The 22,901-nt window shown below is 54.3% G+C and overlaps 2 protein-coding genes across 3 annotated transcripts; one reads left to right on the top strand and one right to left on the bottom strand.

Annotated features, from left to right (window-relative positions):
• POLR2C (RNA polymerase II subunit C) lies at positions 1-8,804 on the top strand. Its single transcript, XM_003416285.4, has 9 exons — positions 1-137; positions 321-370; positions 2,627-2,695; positions 2,827-2,879; positions 6,017-6,145; positions 6,757-6,808; positions 7,033-7,201; positions 7,350-7,424; positions 8,035-8,804. The coding sequence occupies exons 1-9, from the start codon at positions 52-54 to the stop codon at positions 8,177-8,179; spliced, it is 828 nt and encodes a 275-aa protein (XP_003416333.1). The 5' UTR covers positions 1-51; the 3' UTR covers positions 8,180-8,804.
• A 28-nt stretch (positions 8,805-8,832) lies between these two features.
• Positions 8,833-22,542, bottom strand: DOK4 (docking protein 4). 2 transcript variants are annotated; one of them, XM_064273988.1, is made up of 9 exons: positions 22,479-22,542; positions 16,730-17,003; positions 12,973-13,080; positions 12,700-12,814; positions 12,282-12,401; positions 11,950-12,139; positions 10,892-11,030; positions 10,587-10,710; positions 8,833-10,480 (listed from the first exon to the last, which is right to left on the bottom strand). In XM_064273988.1, the coding sequence occupies exons 2-9, from the start codon at positions 16,793-16,795 to the stop codon at positions 10,362-10,364; spliced, it is 981 nt and encodes a 326-aa protein (XP_064130058.1). In that variant the 5' UTR covers positions 16,796-17,003; positions 22,479-22,542; the 3' UTR covers positions 8,833-10,361. The 2 variants fall into 2 exon arrangements, with proteins under 2 accessions (XP_064130058.1, XP_064130059.1); XM_064273989.1 differs by lacking the exon at positions 12,282-12,401.
• Between the last annotated feature and the right edge of the window lie 359 nt (positions 22,543-22,901).

The following is a 22,901-nucleotide window of genomic DNA, read 5'->3' as shown; positions in this document are numbered from 1 at the left end:
CTTCCGGCGGCGGCGGCGCAGCTAAGCTGACTGCAGGGACTCCGCGGCGCGATGCCCTACGCCAACCAGCCCACGGTGCGGATCACCGAGCTTACCGACGAGAATGTCAAGTTCATCATCGAGAATACGGATCTAGCGTAAGGCCACCGAAGGAAGAGGCTGGTGGCTTGGGAGTGCTGGAAGGCCTCAAACCCGGGGCGGGGATGGGGTGAGGGTGGTCCCTTCCAGAACTGCCCCGCCTGTGCCAGGGCCGTCGCTTTGGGAACCATGAGGCACGGGGCCGCCCGGCGCCCTCACCCCGTCTGGTTTTCATCCCTCAGGGTGGCCAATTCTATTCGGAGGGTCTTCATTGCTGAAGTGCCCATAATAGGTAAGCGACCCCTACCTCCTCGTTGCCTGGGCGACCAGCCCCCCGCCTTCGGTTTCCGCCCACCCACCTTGGGCTTCCTGCCTTCAGTCCTTGGTGCGGCCTGGGACGGGAGGCGGAGGAATAATCTGGACCGCTGAGAAAAGGGCAGTGTTGGAAACTTGCCAAAACCATGAACCCTTGGCCCAGCGACCACTGCTGGCCCCCTCCCTAGCTCTCACGCCACTTAGGTCTACCCTTCCGTGTGCATTGGTGAAGAGCGTGGGCTCGGGGGTCTACTGACGTGGGTTCGAATACTGTTTAACCTAGCACCTCAGTGAAACTTGGGCAAGTTATTAATCTTCTCTGTGCTGCAGTTTTCTCATCTGTAACACGAATAGTGTTTATCAGGGTGACATCAAGGATTAAGGGAGGTGGTCCATATGCAGGGCCTTGCGTTTAGTGAGTGTTCAGTCCTGGTAGATGTCATTGTTTTTTATGACTCTTCAGTTGCATTTATGATGCATGTAAGTGCCAAGCGTGGTGCTGGGTGCTGGGAGTACAAACCTATATAAAATGAGGTCTTTGGCTCACGGGGAGAAGCCCTGGTGGGGCAGTGATTAAAGTACTCAGCTGCTAACTGGAAGGTTGGTGGTTTGAACCCACCAGCCACTTCAGGGGAGAAAGATGTAGCAGTCTGCTTCTGTAAAGATTTATAGCCTTGGGAACCCTATGGGGCAGTTCTCTGTCCTGCAGAGTTGCTGTGAGTTGGAATTTACTCGACGGCATTGGGTTTTGGCTCATGGACCTCACAGTGAAGTTTCAGGGGTGGGCAGTGAGTCCACAGATAACACTAATACAATGTAGACTCTGATGGGTATTTCAAGGGAAACAGCTGCAGTGCTTTCGGCAGTTAAAGGAAGGAGAATCTATTTCTTCTCTGGTTCCAGCCACCCCTCTTCAGGTATTTTATGTATTGACAAGTATGCTACAAGTATTTTCTGAGTGATAGCTCAGAGAATTTGGCTTAAGCAAAAAAAATATAAGTCATAGATAATGCATCAGGTGTGTGGCCTCTTAGGGAAGTAAGCAGGCGCACTGCTTGGTAAACAAGAAAACACTGTAGTTTATCCACCCTCCCCCATCACTTCTTCAGCTCAGAGCTTGGCACCTGACCCTCCCCCTGCCTAATCACTCAGTTTAGTTTCATGAGGAGTAAAATGAGGGAATTGGACTTTATGATGCAACTCTAACATTCTGCACCTAAGTGTGACTTTTTCCATAAGTTCAGTTCTACAAGTAACATCGAGCACCTGTTATAGCCCAGGCCATGGCTGGGCATATGAGGAGATTTCAAGATCTGGCTCAAGGAATTTTTAAAGCTAGAGGTAGAAACAAGACGTATACAAATACAACACAAGGCAAAATATGGCAAGTGTCTTAAGAGAAGTCCAGATGGAGTTTTGTGAGGGAGGAGCCTAAAGGAAGGGCGTGATTGCTTCTGTATCATCGAGGACGGACAAGACTTGGTGTTGAGAGTATCAAAGGATAAGGGGATGATGGGAGGAGGGGGTGAGGGAAGTAAAGAGGCAGAGGCAGAAAAGCTTGGGCCATGGTTCTTTTTTGAGTGACTGAATGGCTTGGGTGGAAGAAGCAGTTGAAAGCATTGCAGGATGAAGCAGCCTGGAGCCTGGCTGTGTCTTGCCTTTTTCTGATCTTTGAGTGTGAGAGACATCTGGCAGTTGGGTTCCAGTGTCATTCGACTTCTAGGTTTAATTGCTTCTGTGTAAATGTTTACTTATGAATGAATACATGTGTGTTTAAGTCAAGTGTGTGTGAGAGTATTTCCCCGCCCTCCTACTAGCTCATTGCTAGTAGGGATTTGGGTTTTTTGCTCAGCATGTCTTGTCTATTAAAAGAATTCAGTAAACATTAGTGGACTGAGTGATAATGAAGTGCTAAATTGGGTGATCTGGTCTTTATATCAGAAAATGAGGTATGGACCATAAGTCTGAGGTTCCCCCCACTTAGGGCCCACATAGTTGTGTTCTTGGACTTAGTGTTGGTAGACTTAAGGTAGCAGATGTAACTGCTTCTCCTGGAAATACTCAGCTCAGAGAAACAGGGTCCAGCCACTGGCATTTTCCGAGTTGTACAGAGAACATCCTGCATCTGCAGTGGAATCAGTGTCAGATGTTGCCTCCGTCACCAGAACCACTGCTCTAAGTCTTTAGGTGAATTCAGTGACTAAACAGCATCTCCGCTTCCTTCGTATTTCAGCCATTGACTGGGTGCAGATTGATGCCAATTCCTCGGTCCTTCATGATGAGTTCATTGCTCACAGACTCGGTGAGTGCTGGGCTTGGGGTGCTGTGCCTGGTCTCAGGAGGAAGCCTCCCCTCGCCTCCGAGGGGCCTTGTAGGTTCTCCTTTGGGCCTCACTACTTGACTGTCTTTAAAGTGCTTTTCTGTGTCTTACAGGATTAATCCCCCTCATTAGTGACGACATTGTGGACAAGCTGCAGTACTCCCGGGTATGCTGCCTGACTGGGTGGAATGTGGTGGGGAGGGAGTGCCTTTGTTTCTCAGAGTGATTTGTCCTGACAACGTCCAGCTTGTACTAGATTGGAGTTTTAGAAAGACAAGGTGGAGATGGCGTCTGGTGCCTGAGGCTGGCCTTGGTCCTCGAGTCTGATGGGGCCTGAGATTGATAAGGTTCAGGGGGCATCAGCCAGCCACACAAGACGGGAGTATAACCCAGAGTGCTCATTTATACTGAACATTAGGGGCAGTACCTTTTCAGTCTGGTCTGCTCATACTCTGCATTCCAGTATATCTCTTCCCAGCGATTGGGGCGTAGGTGGCTACAAGGAGCCAACAGAAGGTTGGAGTGGGCGAGGGTCAGGAGCAAAGGGAATTGTCCCATAGGAACAACACCTGAGGGATGAGTGTCCTGGCGTCTGCCAGATTCATGCCCTCCCTTATAAGTGGTGGTAGTTACACATGGCCAAACTTTGTTGTCTGGCCCCTTTCCTCTACAGCTGTGCTTGCTCTCTGGTGATTCATTAACAGGCCTTCTTCAGCCTGGGGATAGAGTGGGACAGGGTTAGGTTACCTGCATCATCTCACTAAGGCTGCATTAGATAACAGCCTGAGGCTACTACCTCATGATGGCTTTGGGTGATGGCTGATACTGAATTGACCCGTTTTCTAATATTCCCAAGGGCATGTCATTTCTGTCGTGGCTAATATATCTTGTATATGTATTTTTTAAAAGATATTCAAGCACACAGAGAAGCATGGAGTGAACAGTAAGAAATACCCATGCTTCTGCCAAACAGCATGTCCCATCCAGCGATTTGCCATTTTGCTTCACATCTCCGGATTCTTGTCTTTAAGAAATAAATCATCACACGTACTGGAGGGGACAGTTGTATAACCAGTCGAGGAGCAATTTGGCCATATCTTATATAAACATATGCATGTCCTATGACCTAGCAATTCCCTCCATTAATTTTTTTTTTAGTATTTGTCCAAAAAAAAAGATGGTATGTTTCTCTTTTTTTGCTTGTCTTTTTCTGAAAATTTTCAAATTCACAGAAAACTTGAAAAAAATAGAAAAAAAATCACTCATTTACTTTTTAGCTGTAGTTGCCACTTGTTAATATTTTGTTACATTTGCTTTACTTTTCATAGATATTGTTAGTTTTGCTCAGCCATTTTGATACTTCTCTCCTAACTACTTCAGCATGCATCTACTAAGGATAAGGATATTCTGTGTAACCACGACACTGTTACCATACTGAAGACAATTAGAGGCGCCGTCGTGGCACAGTGGATTAAAAACTTGGCTGCTAACTGAAAGGGTGGTTTGAACCCACCAGCGGCTTGTGGGAGAAAGATGTGACAGTCTGCTTCCACAAAGATTTATAGCCTTGAAACCCTGTGGGAAGGTTCTACTCTGTCCTCTAGGGTCGCCATGAGTCGAAATCGACTCAACAGCAACAGATTAAGACAATTAGCATTAATTCATGATACATATATGCAGTTTATATTTAGATTTTCCTAGTTGTCCCCAAAATGTCCTTTATTGTTTTTTGTTTGTGGGGCTATGATCCAGTCAGGGTTCATGCATTTCATTTCGTTGTTATGTTTCTTGTAATCTCAAACAGTCTCCTCTCCCTTCACTACTTTTTTCTTTTTGGTGGTAAAATACATATAACAAGACATTTGCTATCTCAGCCGTTTTTATGTGTACAATTCTGTGATGTTAATTATGTTGGACCCGCTGTGCAGCCATCACCGCTGTCCACTTCCAAAAGCTTTTCATCAACCCACACAGAAACTCAGTGCCCCTTAAGCAGTAATTCTCCTTTTCCCTTCCCACTTGCCCTGATAACAACTAATAAACTTTGGTCTCTATGCATTTGTCTCTTCTAGATGCTTCTTTTAAGTGAGCTCATACAGTATTGGTCCTTTTATGTGACTTATTTCACTCAGCATGTTTTCAGGGTACATCTGTGTTGTAGCATACAGCAGAACTTCATTTTTCTTTCTGGCTGAGTAATATTCCACTGTACATGTAGCCCACACTGTGTTTACCCATTCATCTCCCGATGGACGTTTGGCTTGTTTACTTTTGTTTGTTGTGAATAATGAATATTGGTGTACAAAACAAATTTTTGTGTGTGTGAGGCCGTGGACCTTTTTGTCTTTTTATCTTCCATTACATTTAGATTTTTCCACTTCATGTTTCTCACTAAGAGAATGATTCTGTCTCAGAGGCCACTTCTGTAGTGAGCGAAGGCCAGCACTTAGATGGTGGGTGTGGACATGGCTGCCAGTGAGTGAGGTGGGATGGGCTGGACGTGCCTCCTGCCTCGCCAGCTGTCCAGCTGTCGGCCTCCAATTGTTTTTCTCCCTCAGCACCTCTTAAACTTGAGCTTTGTTGGGTTTTTCTTACTGATATGAGGGGGAGAATAGTTTGTTTGATTGTATTCTAGTAACACTCTCCTACCTGAAGGTAAAGTGCAGCAGATAGTCCCTAACATGGGCATGGGTGGTTTCAAGAGTCAGTTATTTAAAGAATGGCACTAGGCTGATTATTATTGAAGTTGAGAGGTCATTGCATGGTGGCAGCCGTTGTACTGTTACCTAGTTGTGTTGGTGAACTTATCCATAAGTTTTTTTTTTTTTTAAGAAAAGGCCAGTACTTTAGAACTTGAGTTGTGCTTTCCCCTCTTGTTCCCTGTTTTACTTTAAACGATGGCTGTATTCCCAAGCTGGTCCGTTTACTCCTGGGAAGCTGAACTCTACAGTATGAAAGTATCATCTTCTCACTAGTAGTCTTGCTTCTCTAAAGAGTGGTCTGAGGGCCCGAGTAAGATTTTAGGAGAGCATCTCCCAGTAGTGGCTGGCAGCTGGGTGGGGTGGTGGGCAGAGAGGGAAAGGAAATATGGGTGTATGTAGGTTGTCTCTAAGCTGGGAAGTGCCTACACTTGAGAAGCTCATGAGAACGGCGTTTCAGACTGACAAGCCCACGAGTGCCTTCAAACTGCAAACCGCATCTTACTTATGAAGAAATTTAAGGAACCGGGTACTGGGACCAGGGATCCAAGTCAGGGTTTGCTACCTCTCCACTCATCCATCCTTGCTTTTCCTGTTGCCTCAGGACTGCACATGTGAAGAGTTCTGCCCTGAGTGCTCGGTGGAGTTCACCCTCGATGTGCGGTGCAATGAAGACCAGACTCGGCACGTCACATCCCGAGACCTCATTTCCAACAGCCCTCGTGTCATTCCGGTCAGTGTCTCAGTGTCCTTCCTGCCCAGGACCTTTGCCCTTCGTTTGCCGACTCCAGGTGGGCCAGATTGGGATGGACCCTTATAATCCGTTGCCGTCAAGTCAATTCTGACTCATAGTGACCCTGTAGGACAGAGTAGAGTTGCCCCATAGTGTTTCCAAGGAGCGGCTGGTGGATTGGAACTGCCGACCTTTTTTTTTTTGATTAGCAGCCATAGCTCTTAACCACTGTGCCACCAGGGCTCCAGATGCTTCTAAGACGCGTACTTTCCCTGTGCTGTCCTCTGCCTTAAGCTGATGTCTAAAGCACTGAGTTTGGTTTCCTGCCTGGCTGGGCAAAAGCATGGTTGGTGCTGTATGCCCTGTCACCCAAGTGCCCTCTTAAAAGTCCTGGGATTGTTTTGACTAAGAAGGTGAGTAGAATGCTGTGAAGGGGGTTGGAGTCCAAACACAGCACAGACGGGATCCTGGTAGGACTTATCCCACCTCATTCCCAGGCCAGCTTTCCCTGGTTTGGCAAATTGCCATCTGGAGGTGCTGGAAGTAGGTTTCCAGAGAGATGACTGGGGAGATTAGCAGCTAATTTTTTCTTCTTTTTGGGCTCCTTACAGGTGACGTCCCGGAACCGAGACAATGACCCCAATGACTATGTGGAGCAGGATGGTAAGGGGCTGGAGTGGGTGTGTAGACATCTGCCCCCTGTTGGTCCGCAGGCCAGAGGGGAAACCGAGACCAGACTCAGCCTCTTGTGCTGCCTGCCCTCCTTAAGAACGGGCTTTAGACGCATTTTTCCACATGCATGTGGTCTTTCAGCGGCTCACAAGGCCAGCATTTGCGGGAGACAGGGCCTCCCCTGGCTCTTGAGTGATTTAAGCCACTCCTTGCAGACATCCTCATCGTCAAGCTCAGAAAGGGGCAGGAGCTGAGACTTCGAGCCTATGCCAAAAAGGGTTTTGGCAAGGAACACGCCAAGTGGAACCCTACGGCAGGAGTGGCTTTTGAATATGATCCAGACAACGCCCTGAGACACACGGTGTACCCCAAGCCAGAGGAATGGTATGTTCTGGTCAGGAGTGCAGGCAGGCATTTGGGGTGGTGGGTGTGTAAGTGGCTGCTAGTGACTCAGAAGGGGCAGGCTTGGTAGGAGCTAACCTGCCCTAGAAGCAGCAGCAGCAACCCTGTGCTGACCTGTGTTTGACCTCAGGCCAAAGAGTGAATATTCGGAGCTGGATGAGGAGGAGTCCCAGGCACCCTATGACCCCAATGGCAAGCCAGAGAGGTAAGGCGCTGGCCCGACGCTTGAAGGTAGAGTATTTAAGAAGGTCAGCTTTGGGTGCAGGCTCTGAGTTAGGGAGACCCTCTGCCTGGTGTCCGATGAGGAGGGGCCGATAACTGCTAAACCCATATGTGCACATCCTGAGTGGGGAGCTTATCATCCCCCTTTGGGTCCTCTGAGAAAGGGGTGTCCTCCAGTTTTCTGAGTTGTTCCTATCCTGATTTTCAGCTTCCAAAGAAGGGAACCTTCAGGTCCAAGCTAGGGGTGGAAGCTTCGACCACAGTCCTATAGTGAGAAACTTGAAGTGCTGTAGCATGTTATCACTTATTTGATTTTCTACTTTGCCCTCAGTGTGGAACACTTACATTTTGAGGAATTTGAGATTTTTCACAGTATCTTTCTGAGGCAGCTGTGGCCTTTTCGAAAGCCTGTAGAGTGGGCTGGGCCCACTATGTGCAAGAGATTTTGGGTGAAGGGAGGTCAGCTGTGGGCCAGGGTCACGTTCCCAATAGGGAAGGAGTCAAGGCCCAGAAGGGAGGAAGGGTCGGGAATGGTTGGCCAGTGGTCAAAGCTCCCGCCTCTAGGAGGGCTCTCACCAGCTCTTGCCTCTTAGGTTTTACTACAATGTGGAGTCCTGTGGCTCTTTGCGCCCTGAAACCATCGTACTCTCAGCCCTATCTGGATTGAAGAAGAAGCTGAGTGACTTACAGACTCAATTAAGCCACGAGATTCAGAGTGATGTCCTGACCATAAACTAGCTGCAACTCAGCTGTTTCAGCAAAAAAGGGGAAACAGGCCAGCAGCCAGCTGGACTTCAGGGCTCTCCTGACTTCTAGCCTTGGGGACTTCCATTGCTGAAGCTTCTTGGTGGGCCATCAGTACCAACGAGAAGGGTTGGCCCATCCCAGCCTTTCTTGATTGCAGATAGATTATCAGGGATGCTGCTAGATATTTGAGGCAGGCCAGTTCTTTACTGGACATTTAGCATCCTGGTTCCTGCTAAGTACCAGTAGTGCTATCTGGAAACCAAAACATCCCTTCCGCCTCATTTCCTCCTGTGGCCCTAGGGGCCATACTGCTTCCCCGCTGGGAACCACTCACCTGGACTTCCCTCTGCTCCTGCTCATTCTAGAGCTTTACAGTGATTATCTTTCTGTCTAAAAGTTAGCAGTTGTACCTTAGGGTTCTGGTGCTAGGATTTCATGCTAGAAGGCCCATTCAGGCTGCACATATACCCTTCCAGTCCCTTTCCCAGGGCCAGCCTACTGGCGCCTCTCTCAAATTCCCAAGTTGCTCATTGATAAGTAACCCTTTGGGAATAGTGTTAGACCCTGGTTGTCCCCCGCCCCCCGCCAATAAACACATTCTTTCATTTTCTACCTACCAGTTATGAACTCCTTCACTGCCAATAGCCTGGTCATTTAGTTGGGGGAAGGGGGAATGAGGCTCTCCCACCCCCATTCATTCCTCCTTTATGACGGTGTTTGGCCCTGACCGCTTAGCCCTGTCTCCAGGTAGGAACATACCCAGAGCAGTTAATTAGGCTGCCACAGATGCAGTGCAGAAAGGAAGGGATATTTATTAACAGTAGTTGTCTTTTTAAAAGTTTTTATTTTTGGCAATAAAGAGCACAACATAATCTCCTTCATGCGTCATCGTGCCACTAGCTGAGCCAGCCAGCTCTGCCTCCCTCCCCAGGGCCTTGGGACCCGGGCTCCCCTCTTCACGCTAGTGTATTCCTCTGGGTGGTCATTCCCTGGGTCAGGTTCAGAGCTGAGTTGGCTGCAGCCACCTCCCTGGCTCCAGGGCTCCATTGAGAGGGGGCCTCTTTGATCATCCTCCTGCCACAACTAGGAATAGTGGTTATTTACAAGAAGGTCTGTCCCCACAAATCAGAACCCTAAGGTATTTAATTTAAAAAATAATAATAAAAAAAAAAACACACAACCAAAGGTTTGATGTGAATAAAAAGATAGCCCTTCTGCACGGTAGTCAATAAATACCAGCACTAGAAAATCAATTGCTTTAATTGCATTTCAGCAGGGAGCCTCAGCACCGTGTGGGGAGGAGGGGAAGGGGAAGTTTCTGAGTGCTTTTGGCTGGCCGTGGGGTTGCCAAGCAGGGCAGAGGGACCCCTCTACTGGGGCACTGCACACCCCAATTGAATGAGAAGGGCAACAAGGGCTCTCCCCACAGCAGTCCTGCCACGGCCTTCTTTCCTGGCCTGGCCCTGGGGTAGATGAGAGCTCAAAACTGGCCGTCCTCCACCTGGCTGAGGTAACCAGCACCCCTAGCCCCAGGGCACCTGAGCCCATTAGGCAGGAAGGAGTCTGTGCAGAAAGTACATTTTAAAACCAGATTTTCACCTCAGCTTAAAACTCCAAGTGCAAGGCTGCCAAGTGGCACAGTGGAAGTTTGGGGCTTTCTGGTACCTTTCTGGGCTCAGAGGAACAGAGAAGCCACCTGCTGTCTTGGCCCCTGGGCTGCTTGGGAAAAGCCCGTGGTCAGAGTCCCAGCCTCATGTTCTGATTGTCCCCCTCTGGCCCTGGCAGCAGGAGGGCTACGCCATGGAGGACAGGACAGCTGCCCTCAGGCTCAAAACCAGCCTTGACCACGGCCTTGTCACGGGATCATGAAATATGTATGTGGTGGCGGGGAGGGAGAGGGGGAAGTCTCATTAATATAGAATATATCATAAGCCATATATATTAAAATCATTAACAGTATATAGTCCCATGGTAGCTCTAGCCCCTCACACATGCTCAGGCGGTGTGGCCAGCCCTGTGCCTTGGTCCAGCCTTACCCTTGGGGGCAAGGAAGGGACAGCTGCTCGCTTTCTCTGGGCTCTCGGCCAGCTGCCGGTGGAGGTTTATCCATAGTCACTGCAGCCAGCCCTGCAACAGGCAGCCCCAGCAGTCATCGATGCACGCCGGCCTCCCGTCACTGGGATGGAGTCTTGGCCTCACAGCTGTCCTCCTGGCTGGGCTTTGGCTTTAGCAGGATAAATCTGTTGAGGAGGTCCGTTTCTGAGCTGGCCTGGGCTGCCCCATACTCCTCACCTGTGGGCAGATGGCAGACTGAGGACTCCAGATCTGGGTCAGAAGACCCCTGCCCAGTAGGGCTCACCCTCCACAGTCCCTCCTGTAGGGCGTGACAGAGACTCACCTGCATAGCTGGAGGCTTCGGCGATGTTCTGGGAACCTGTGATGTGGTGCCAGTAGGCGCTGCGGGGCAGCATGGTAGTGGGCGTGCAGGGATACGAGTAATGCTCTGTGCCCTTGTTCAGCAGCTGTGGGCAGAGAAGGGGTCCCTCCCATGAGCTCTGGGGGCAGTGGCTTAACCCAGAGCAGCAGGCCCAAGACCCTGCCTGTGTACATGCTGGGACTTAGGGGGAAGGCCCCAGGTCCGAGGGCTGACCCGCCCCCTGACCTCCCCTGTAGTACCCTGGACTGAGATGCTTGCTGCCTCACCCTCACATTCTTCTCCATTTCAAGCAGAACCCGCTTGTGCTGCTCAGCTATGGCCAGGGTGGCGCTGTGGACCCGCTGGTAGATCTGTTCCCCTTCCTGCGTCTGGAAGGTGTAGAGCCCTTCCCCAGCGTCACACATCCTGGGGACAAAGGTGGCACAGGGGGCAAGGTGCTGGAGAGCCCACCACACACATGCAGGTGTAGCAGGCTCTCCTGTGCCCCAGCCCTAATGCAGCGCTGGGTACTCGGGGTAACAGGCAGGGCTGTTCTCCAAGAGTCTGACCACACGGCTCAAACCTACTGAGCACTTTGTGTGCCAGGTGGTCAAAGGTGGCACAGGGGGCAAGGTGCTGGAGAGCCCACCACACACATGCAGGTTTAGCAGGCTCTCCTGTGCCCCAGCCCTAATGCAGCGCTGGGTACTCGGGGTAACAGGCAGGGCTGTTCTCCAAGAGTCTGACCACACGGCTCAAACCTACTGAGCACTTTGTGTGCCAGGTGGTGTTCAGAATGCTTTCCAAGCATTAACCCACCCGCTCTTCACCACCACCTGTGTATTACGTACTCTATAGGTTTCGTCATTAGTGTGAGTTTTCTTAAGCCATTTTGCACATGAGGAAATGAGACATACAGAGACTATCTTAGCTGAGGTTGTACAGGGGATTATATAGGGTTTAAATCTAGGCAAGATGACTCCAGAGTTCAAGGTATGGGATAGCCGATCATCACCATAATTCTGTGAGGTTAGGTACTTTTCATTGTCCTCCATTTGAGAGATGAGGAAACTGAGACTCAGGACCACAATCACAGAGCTGGGAAGTGTCCGTGCCAGCGCCTGAGCCCAGGCAGTTTGACTTTTGGTAAACAAGCTTCACTTGACCTGCTGTGGGCAAGTTAGTTCTCTGAGCCTCAATTTCTTCATCGGTAAAATGGGAATACTGCGTTCCCCTTGGATTGCTCTTCAGATAAATTAAGTTCCTATCCCAGTGCCTGACACAGAGTGGCAGCCACCATCCTGACCATGGTGGGACTGGGGTGTGGGAGGTCAGAAGCTCCTACCGGCCGGCCTCAAAGGTGAAGCGTGTGGCATCCCGGCCGTAGCGGCGCAGCGAGCAGAGGGGCCACGAGACGAGCTTCACGCGGGGGTTGTGTATGTCCCAGAGGTAGATGTTTTCGTGGGTGATCTGCAGCTTGCACTCGCCGTACACATCCAGGTTGGGGCAGGGCAGCAGGAAGACGTTGAAGCGATCTGGTATGGGAGAGGACAAGTAGGCCTGGGGCTTTCCAGGAAGGAGGCCTCCTCCCCTCTTCTCTCCCTTATCCCCTTCTCCTCCTCTACCCCCTCTTCTCCTCCTCCCCTCCCCACCCCCAGCTCCAGCACCAGGTCTCACCTGTCTGTTCACACTGCACCCCTGGGGCCAGGAGGTCTGGCTCCCCGAGACTGATATCATTAAGCCGAGACCCCAGACACTCCACAGATAGTGTCTTGTACCACTCCTCCGCCTCCAGCTCTGGAGAAAATGATACTTCATCATGCTGTGGGCTGAGGTCCCCAGCAGCCCCACCAGAGACCTCATCTGCCTCAGCCTGAGTTATCCCACTATGGAAGGCAGGGAGGGCAAGGGCCATGGAGTCTGTCTGCCCGCCCCACCTCAGCCCTGCAGGCCTGTTCCCTCAAAGGCATCTCCCCACCCCACACATAACACCCACCCATGGCTAGCCCTGCTCTGCCCCCCGCCTACCAGTGGATCACTGGACTATGACCCACCCGGGGAGGGCAGAAGGAGGCCTGTAGTCCCATTTGCTCACCGGAGTCACAGGTGAAGGTGCGTGCTGAGTCGTCGGTGAAGATAATGGCCACTGCCTGCCGCTTGGTCTCCTTGGGGAGCCGTGTGACACACTTGACGTTGCTGATTTCGGTCACCTGGGACAGCATCCACAAGGGACTCAGCCAGGCTCAAGCACCTCCCCCTGCATCCCCTCAGAGCTCCGGCACCCCCAGGAAGGTGCCTCAGAGCCCCCAAAACTCAGTAAATCATCTTTCTGTAGAAGCTGGGGGAGGTACAGCCCAGGCCCCCTAACCTTGGGGCAGCCTCGGAGGCACACTGACTTCTCATCCGGATACTTCTCTAGCCGCTGGGGCCCCTTGCTGGAGGATTTCCGGAACACCAGCCAGCACCGCCTGTAGATCTGTGGGGCAAGAAGGCAAGGGGACCAGGCCTCACTGGACCACTCCCAGGAGGCATGGTGCTGCAGTTACCCCTGCCTCCCACAGGGGGCAGTGCCACACAGCCCTCCCGGGAGCCCCAGCTCAGAAGAAAACCTGGGGATGGCTGACACCAACCAGCAGGGACACTTCCCTGGGAGAGAGGCCCCTCCTCAATCTGAAAAGGCAGTTGTTTCTTGGCTGGCCCTGAAAGGCTGTTCCACAAAGAGTCATATCCTAAGTTACCATTTACTCTGAGTACAGCTCTGAGTTCAATAAAAGTCTACTTATTTCCTGAGTGCCTACTATTTGCACATTTTGTTACTAGTACTTTCACCATTAATCCTCAGGACCACTATTATCAGCCCCATTTTATATACGGGCAAACCGAGGCACCAAAAAGTTAAGTACCAGCTAATAAACAGTGGGGCTGGTATTCAAAACAAGCTGTCTCGCTCCAGAGCCGACACGCGTACCCATGTGCATGCAACGTTCTGGCCAGGGCGCCAGCATACCAGCCACAAGACAGCGAGTCTCCCAAGACAGGGATTAGACCCTTGCCCACTCCCACCTGGCACATCACTCTAGCTCTTTTTCTCAGCGTCAGGGGAGGGCTCACCCAGGGGCTTTCATTCACCCTCTCTTCTCATTCTCCAGCAGCCTGGAATGAAGGGGCCAGGCTTATTTCCCTCTACCAAGTGGAAAACTAGAGGCTCTGAGAGGTCAAGGGACACAACCAAGAACCTGGGGTCACCTCCAGATCACATCTACCCCATCATGGTTCCCTCCTTGCCTCAACTGCTACCAGTGACCCTGTGCCTTAAACCACCTAAATCCTCTATAGCTTCATGGACTCCTCCCAAGGGTCAGGGAGCCAGGGAGGGATGGAACCTGCTGTCGTCTAGGGCAACAGGGGCAAACTGGGGTGTCAGACACCTGGTGCTGTCTGCTGACTACCTTCCAGGGCTCCCTCCCTCAGGCTTCAGGCTCTCTTCCAGCCCCAAGTCTGTGTCTAGGATTGACCTACTCCTTTCAGTGGACAATCCAGAAGCCTGGCAGAGCCTGTCCCCCAGAAGCCTCTGGTCTAGCTGAAGAGCAGTGGGCCTCTCCCTGGCAAACAGTAGGGAGACTCAGGGGCAGGCCCAGGGCAGGAGTTGAGAGGGTCCTCTGGGCCACAGCCCCAAATCCCTGCCTCCTTCCGAGCCCTGCTTTGCCATACACACGCTAGGCCCTCAGCAGGCAGGGTCATGGGGCGCAGTGGGCCCAGGCACTCCCCATCCCAAGAAGCCACTCAGCCAGGCCATTTCTGACTCCTGTCTGGGACCCTAGGAGGCATGTCTGTCCCAAACCCTGGCTCAGCCCCTGGCCTCTCCAGCTAAAGCACAACAGGCCTCAGCTCTCAGCTGGGGAGCTTCTTAAAGGCAGAGAATATATCTAATTCTCAGAATCCTTCCATCCAGGTAGCCTACTTAACAAAGCTCACTGAACAAATGAATGACCATACGAAGGGCAGTGAATGAATGGATGGATGGATGAGCTTCCTTAAGGCAGAGGCTCTTTCTGATTCTCAAGAGTCCACACTCCCATCCAGGTAGCCTCTTTAACAAAGCTCACTGAACAAATGAATGACCACATTAAGGGACACTGAATGAATGAATGGATAGATAGATGAATGAATGAATGCTGACTATCCAGACATGGCCTGTTAGGTTGGCTCCACGCAGCCCGCAATATCAGGTGCAGAAGGCCTGGGGGCCTGAGGACCCTGGTTGCCTGGTTACAGGAAACACACACACACACACACACACACACCCACACCCACCCACCCACCCACTCCAGGGGGCCTCGGCGCTCAAAAGCCCTCCTTCCCCACTTCTCACAGGTCTCTGATCAGCGCTTCAGAAACACTCTGACACTGCTCTCCTGTGGGAGGAAGGCCCGGGCACATATGAGGGTGGGCTCCTCATCGCTTTCAGTCCCTTCCCCTCCCCTTGGGGCTGAGAGAAGAATGGCTGTCCGGGGTGACCAAAGCCCCTCACCCCAGGGAAGTAGGACTCAGGTCTGCAGAGGAAGGCCAAATTCCTTGGGGAGACACCCCAAACTGGCCTCGCCCTAGCTCCCAACCCCTGCCCCCAGTTGTGCCCACCTGTTGGCACTTGGGTTCCCAGGTCTTCTCCTGGAACAGGTGTGACACTGAGCCCTAGTGGCTGTCCCTGTGGCCTCCACCTTTCTCGCAAGATCTGCCCTCCACAGGGCCTCAGCCCAGTTGACCCCTGGGGACCTGCTTGGTCTGGGGTTGTAGGAATGAAAAGTGATGCTAGAAGCTGGGCCCTGCTCCCTCAGCCAGGCAACCTCCCTTTGTTTTTTGCTCCAAGTCAGTGGGCTGCATCCCTCTCAGAGGACCAGCGAAGTGGGCCAATGGCCATCAGGGCCCAGTTTCCACCCAGCTAGGCTACAAATTCAAATCCAGGTGAGACCCCAGTAGTGCCCACCTGGCAGTGAGGCTGCTGCACCCTGTCAGGACAAGGCATAACCCTCAGGGGCCTGTGGGGCCACAGGAGGGAGAGGGGGAGCCAGAACCAAGCCTCGCTAAGGCCAGCCCTGCTATCTGGTACCCAGGCAGGGAAGCGCTCTATCAGAGCCCTGCTCCTCCTCTCCTCATCCCCCCCCCACCCCCAACTCCCTACCAAGGCAATGGGGAGTGGGAGAGGGAGGGGCAGGAGTCCAAGGTAAAACAACAAGAAGGGCCGCCTCAGTCACCAGAGCTTTCCTCCCTATTGGGGAGGGGGCAGCTGCTGGAGCCCTCATTGGCTGTGGAGGTGGGGGGTCGGTGAGGAATACAGGGAGCTCACCAAGATCAGTTAAGTTGGTCCCTGGGGTCCCTGTTCATGCCTTCTGGGGGGGTCTTCACCAGTAGGGGGCCTACAGGGGTGGGAGAGGGTACACTCCCAGCAGGGGTGTGCCTGAGGCCTCTTCTGAGAAGCCCCTCCAAGCCCCAGTTTGGGGTTAAGCCTTGGGTAAGCATGGAGCCCACAGCTGACAACTCAGAGGAAAAGCAGCTTACTCCAGTGCACCAGGCATCCCACCCAAGTTCTCATTCATAAACCAGACAAATGACCCCTCATGGTGCTGCCCCCCACAATCAACCATGCTCCTCTTCACACACAGCTGTGACATTAAAACCAACATCCAAAAATAAATGAATAAATGTATCTGTGCACAGAAGCCATTGGAAGTAGGGGGAGATGATGTACTTAAAAGAGGGGAGGGGAGGGGACAAGCAGGGAGGCAAAGGGAAGTGAGAAGCTGGTTCTCCGCTCAGACACAGCCTGGCATTTCCAGCCACTGCTGCTGTGGTGACAACTTCAACAATAGGAGGGGAGTCTCCTGCCCACCGGCCACCGCCACCACCGGCCCTGCCGCTGGGATGCCAGCCAGCCGGACTGAGACGGGGGCTGCAGCAGGCAGAGCCGGGCCCAGGCACATGCCAGGTGGCCAGCCAGCCAGAAGCGTCAGGACTACAAATGCACGACGCCCGGCAGCAGGGGGGCACCGTGCACCCCGCCACCCTGATTCTCCAGACCGAGTCCTCAGCACCCATCCCTCGGCGGTGCCCCTCGGAGGGTCGCTCACCCCGAGCTTCCTGCTCTTCATCTTCACGTAGCCTTGCTTGACGATGTCGTTGAAATTGGTCGCCATGGTTCTCCGCCGTCTCTGGGGCGCGCCGGGCTGGCTGAGGCGAGGTGAGGGATGCCCAGGTGGCCTCTGAGGGATGCCCAGGTGGCCTCGGTTTCCGCTCCTCCGATCACCTGTTCGAGACACTCCGTTGGGGCCACCGCGCTGGCCGGGCTGCTCCTCACCTTGCCTGCCTCAACATTGTTCTAGCAGCTCCTTCGCCCGGCGCCTGCTGGATATAAAAATGACAGGGAGATTAGAGACAGTGACATCTTTCTCTTCCCCTCGCTGTCTCGCTCTCTTTTTTTCCTTCCTCTTCCCACACTCCTCCCTCCTTTCCTCCCTCCTTCCCTCCCTCCACCCGCCCGCCATTCTTCCTTCCCTTTCCTCCCCACCCCAGGACGACAGAACCATTCAGGAAAACTGAGGTGGAGGCAGCAGCGAAGGAAAATGGTCCAGCCCAGTCCCCTCCCTCATGGCTGGCGGTTAACCCCTTCCTGGGAGGACTGGCTCGGCTCTGGCGGTGGAGGTGGGGGCAGAGGAAGGGAGGTGACCAGGATGTCTGCGCTGTGGCACAGAGCTGCTGTCCCTCAGCTCTCGGGCCCTGGCAGCTCTATCGCCTGTTACAACTTTGGGGCAGGCTTAGGGCAACTTGCCCAGAGCAAGGCCCCCTCCTATGCACATGAGTCCCCAGGGAGAGCCTTCCCAGAGCTGCAGGCAGGCTGTCCCAGGAGATGGCAAAGACTCTGTCGTCTGAGTGAACCCAAGCTCCCCGAGGTTAAGGACAATCTGCCTTGTCAGCTTCAGCCAACTCCCAAATCCCTCTGCCCCACCCTGCCCTATATCTAGTTCTCTCCAGCCCCAGACCTGAGGCGAGAACCCTCCCCTCGAGCCCACTCTGGCCCCTCCCTCTCTGCCTCACCTCTCCCCCCACCCCACCCCAGTCCCTGGAACTCTTTGGCAGCTTCTCAGGGTACTGCTTCCTGGGTGGGAGGGCAGAGTCCAGTGGGGCGGGCCCCCAGATAAGCCCGAGGAATGTGCTGGGCCGCTGGGAGGTGGCCGCTGTGAAAGCAGACGTCCTGCCCTGGCTCTGGTGCCGGGGAGACTGGGCTGGCCTGTGTGGGCAGGGTCTGGGCCCCAGTTGGGCCGACCAGGCAGGCCGCCATGTCCTGGGCACAGGTGGAGCTAATTACAGGGAGAACTAGCAATCACCTGGGACCTAAGCAGAGGGCACAGCCCAGAAGGATGCAAGAGATACTGTGGGGGACCAAGGAGAAGTCAATATGGAGTGAGAACTGGGCGGGGGGGCGGGGGGGAGGTGCCATCAAGGGCCACTCCAGAAATAGGCAGAGAGAATGGATAACAAAGACTCAGGAGGGACGTCAGTGATGACCCAGTCCAACATTCCCATTTTAGTGATAGGGAAAAGAAAGTTGCTCAGAGGGGAAGCAACGTATCTAAGGTCACACAGCACATCAAGGGCACAGCCAGGGATGGATGAGAAGTGCCAGGATGGGCGATGGAGGCAGGCCTGGGAGTGGAATGTCCTGCAGCCATCTCTGCTATCACCTAAGCCCTCTCTATCACCCAGCCTCAGGGACAGGACTGAGCCAGTGACATGGCCCCCTGTGTCTCCAGGATTGCTGGATGAGAAGAGAGCAGCATTTCTGGGGTCAGCTGGGCATCTGGGCTACCAGGGTGGGCCCCTGGGGCAGGCATGCTGCTGGATCTGCCAGTAGCTTGGCATTAATTAATCTCCTGGAGGCTTGTCTGTTGAGTCCCTAACAAGGAACAGATGGGGCTACCCTGTGGGCACACAAAAACATGGGAAGGCACAGACAGGGTGGCACTCCCCCATCCCACTCCCACCCTGAAGGCCCTCCTCAGCACCCCTCAGCTCCTTTCCTGCTATTCGCCCCATCTATCCCAGGCACCTGGGGTCTAAGACCCTCTCACATTCAAGTGGCCTGCTTTCTTCCTATAAGGTCAGGTCTCAGGTCCCCTCCCTGGCACTGACTCCCAAGAGCCACACGGCACCTGGGCCCTGGCAGTCAGAGATAAGTCAGTTTCCCCAGCTCTGTCTCCACTGCCTGCCTCTGGGCTGCCTTGCCGTGAACTTCCCTTCCAAGGTGACAGCAGGCTGGACCTACACCATGGAAGGCCCTTTTAGAATACACCTACGACCAGCAAGGTGGCCCAGGACATGGCATAGCCAGGAGGCCACGTGGACAGCCAGGAAGGGTTGAGCTTATGGAGTGTGAATCCAGGGCAAGCCACTTAACTTCCCTGTGCCTCAGTTTCCCCACTGGTTAAAAAATAAATAAATGGGGATAAATCCACCTTCTTTAAATGAGGAAATGAGTCCACGAGGCACCTTATCCCAAATTCTGGGCACAGGAGCATGTACCTGCCTGGCCATTTTGGACCCAGAGTTCTGCCTTGAAAACTCCAAGGACAGCTGTTTTTTTTTTAAGAGCTGTTGCCCGGTCATGCATCTGTCCCCTCTTTGTAGGGACTGCAAAGCCCCCACAAGCCAGCCTTCCACCTGCCTGATGCAGGCCTGCTCCTTTCCACTCCATCAGCCATCTTCCAGTGACACCGTGAGTGATTATGCCACTAAGCTCTCAGGAGTGTCTCCACCATGCCTGCCCATAGGCCCTACCCCACCCCGTACCCCACCCCTAGAATCAGCCCCACAGAAATAAACCAGCAGGACAGCCTAGGTGGCAAAAGGCCTGGCAGTGTACTCTGCCCCAGAGGCACAGGGACTCCTGGTCACACTCAGTCACTGGTGAGCTTGGCTACAGGCAAGGCATGGCCTGGGACCCAAAGTGGTACAGCCAAGGGGGACTGAGCAGGCAGGGAGAGGGGAGGACACACAGGTGGCCCCCCAAATTTGAGGGGCAATGGGATCCAGGTGTACGGGGAACTGGGGACCAAGCTACCCCCGTCAGGGGCTGCACTGTGGCAAGAGAGGGGGCCCCCAGGTTTAGGCTATGCAGACCCAACAGAGGAGGGCAGTGGCGGCTCGGCAGCCAGGAACTGGGCTGACACAGACCCTGCCCCACTTGCCCCTGGGACCACCATTCCCCTCATCCGCCTAGCTCCCCTTGCTCCTAAGCCAACGCCAGCTCTGGCCTATCAGGCAGCTGCAGGGAGGATACCCCACTACTTTGAGAAGCCCTGAGGTCTCCAGACTCTTCCCCAGCACTGGGCATCAAGGCCATGAGCTCAGCTCTGAGCAGCCAAAGGAGCTAAGCAGGGTGTCCAGCAGCCCCTCCTGCTGCAAAGGGTGAGCCAGGGGACCCCTACTCCTCCATCCAGCCCAGCATCAACACAGCTGCTCAACCAGAGACCACTGGCTTCCCCACAGAGGGAGCCAGGCTCAGAAATGTCCCCCTTCCTAGAAAGGACAGGTGTGTCCCAGAGGGAGGGGTTAGGTACCCAGCAGAGGGGCAGATGGGCTCTCCTGCCCACCTGCCTGGTGGGGCAGCACTCTGAGCACGCCCTACCTGCACCTGGATTCTGCCTGGAGGCTTTGGCTCCAGAACAAACGCTACTCGCTGAGGTTGGCAGCCAATGACTGAGTGGGAACGGCCGCCTGCCTCACTGGGCTCCCCACCCCATGACAGATCGGATATTATCAGGGCTTCAGGGACAGCCCTACCTGGCCCCCATGTCAATCAATGTTCCCACCCCACAGGAAGAGATTCTATCAGCGAGATTCTGCCAACACCAGGGGTATTTCCCATTGCCAACTGGTCTGGCCCTCTCTCCCCCAGGGTGACTCTTATCAGGGGCCAGTGGGGAGTCTGCCCGACCCCCCAATCCTCACAAGGAGCCACCACCCAAAACATTGCAGGTCTCATCCAAGGTGGGGGCAAAGACAGATCAAATACCATACTGAGCAGAAAGGAAGGGTGGGCCCCTCAACCCTAAAGCCAGCACCTCTGTTTTCTCTGGTCCCCACCTGCCCTTCAACCTCATCTGGCCACCTCAGTGGCCCAGCCACACTAGCCTTCTTTCCCTTTCTCAACACGCCAAACTCCTGGTCACTCAGAGCCACCGCACCTGCTGTTCCTCCACCTTTCCTCTGATAGTCACAAGGCTCATTCCACGGCCTGACTGAGGTCTCAGAGAGGGGCCTTCTCTGACTACCCTGGCCAAAGGCGCCCCCACCGATGCACCAACACCTCAGCATCCAGTTCTCCTGTCTTCATCACAGGAATCACTGTGAAATTCTCTTGTTCCTTCATCTGCCCGTTTGTTACTCAGCTGCTCTGTCTCCTCCATACATACCTAAAACCCCAGCTCCTTGATAGCTGGGCCTCGTCTGTCTAGTCAACCACTCCATCCCATGTGGAGTAGGTGCTTGAAAGACAGTTGGCAACTGAGAGCATAACTCTCTCCAGGACCTGTCTTCCTCACACCTTCCCCTGCACCACCACCAATGTCCCTCTGGTTCAACCCAGTGTAGAGGTGTGAGACCAGCAGCACCCGCCCCGCCCCATCTCCTTGGATTCCAGTACTGATTGTCATGGCTAGCAAACCTCTGCTGCTGGGAACCACCGGGACCCAAAACCCACAGCTGAGTTAAAAGCTGCCTCAGGAGAGAACACTGCTGACACAGTATCCATGCCTGGTCAGGCGGGCGGCCCCACCTTGGCCAGGGCGATTGGGTGAGGTCATGTCCAACCCCAATGCCCTGCCCAGGAGGGAAGGGCTCGGGGTAGCCAGCACCTGGGCACACACAGGCAAGTGGCTGTTTGGAGGGGGGTGGGGGCACAAGTCCTGGGATCCATCCCCAGTAGGGCATCAGAAATGGCCTGAGCTAGAGGCCTATTCCTCTGAAAGGCCGGCATCTAGCCACTGAGGTGACCCCTGCCAGGGGACCCATCACTGCCTGTGGTTATCAGACCCCTGCACCCCAAGCCCTCCATCCAAGTGCCCTGGCAGCTACCATGCCCCCACAGCCTGGGACAGGCAGGCTGCACAGGGCCCCTGCTCAACCCTCATCACCCAGTACCCAGCTCCGCTCAGGCCCCTTTGCAGTGACAGAAAGCATTCAACTGGAAACAAGGCTCTGGGGGTATGGGGCAGGAGGTGGACAGGACCCCAGGCCAGGGGAGAAAGGTTAGAGGAGAGGGGGCAGCTGACCGTGAGGTTAAGCTGGGGGGTTGGAACTGCATTTGCAGGTGAGAGGGCGTAGAGGTTTAGAGAAATAGTCTCCTGGAATTCAGAGGAGTTGAGAGCAGGAAGCAAGGGAAGAGCAGGAACGGAGGGAGGGAGGAGGTTGGGAAGAGCAGGAATGGAGGGAGGGAGGAGGCTGGGTAGCAGTGGGTTTTCAGCCCCTTCCGGATGGCAGGCCCAGGGCGGGGAGTACAGGTGCCTGGGACTTCTTCGATGGAGCGTGCGTGTAGAGTGAGCCGATGTCAGGTCCCCACCTCGGCCTGGACTTCCCAGCAGAAGAGGACTGCTGGGGGTGGGTATAGTTCAGGGGGTGTCTGGGGCCTTGGGCTGCCTTTTGGGGGCGGGTCTCTGAGCCCCCCGACTGAGTAGAAGATCCCATGGCGCTGGAGAGTTCTCACTACCAGATCACAGGAGGATCGGGAAGTGACTGAAGGTCCCCAAGGGTTGGGGTCGCCGAGGGTTTCGCGGGCTCGGACGCGGTCTAGGTCCCCTCCCTGCCACACGCCCCCATATTTACCTGGGCGCAGCGGCCCGGGCCGGGGGCGCAGGCTCGGCGGAGCCGCGGGGCAGGCTCATGCCCGCGTCACAGCGCGACCGGCGGGGGCGGCGGGGCGGCGGGGCGGCGGCGGCGCCGGGCTCCGGGCGGGGACGGCGAAGGAGGCGCGGCCGCCGGGCTCCAGCTCTGGCTGGGACTCAGCTCCGCACCCTCCTCGGCCCGATCCTACCGCCCCGCCCCGCCCCTCCAGCTCGGCCTCTAGGCGGCCGGCCCCCGCCGTATTCCTTCGAGCCGCGGGGCACAGGCTTCCGCTCCGCTCTCCGCGGTTCTCCCGGCGCCTTTGCGGCCCTACACACAGTCCTCGATACTCGTGGCTCAGCCCCACGACCGCGCCCTGGACCCCAAATCCCAATCTCACATCGTCCCTCAGACGCTGAAAACTGA

Source organism: Loxodonta africana, chromosome 21 (assembly GCF_030014295.1).
Source record: "Loxodonta africana isolate mLoxAfr1 chromosome 21, mLoxAfr1.hap2, whole genome shotgun sequence".
NCBI lineage: Eukaryota > Metazoa > Chordata > Mammalia > Proboscidea > Elephantidae > Loxodonta > Loxodonta africana.
Note: the sequence above shows the minus strand (reverse complement) of the source record. Positions and strands in the feature narration are given on the sequence as shown.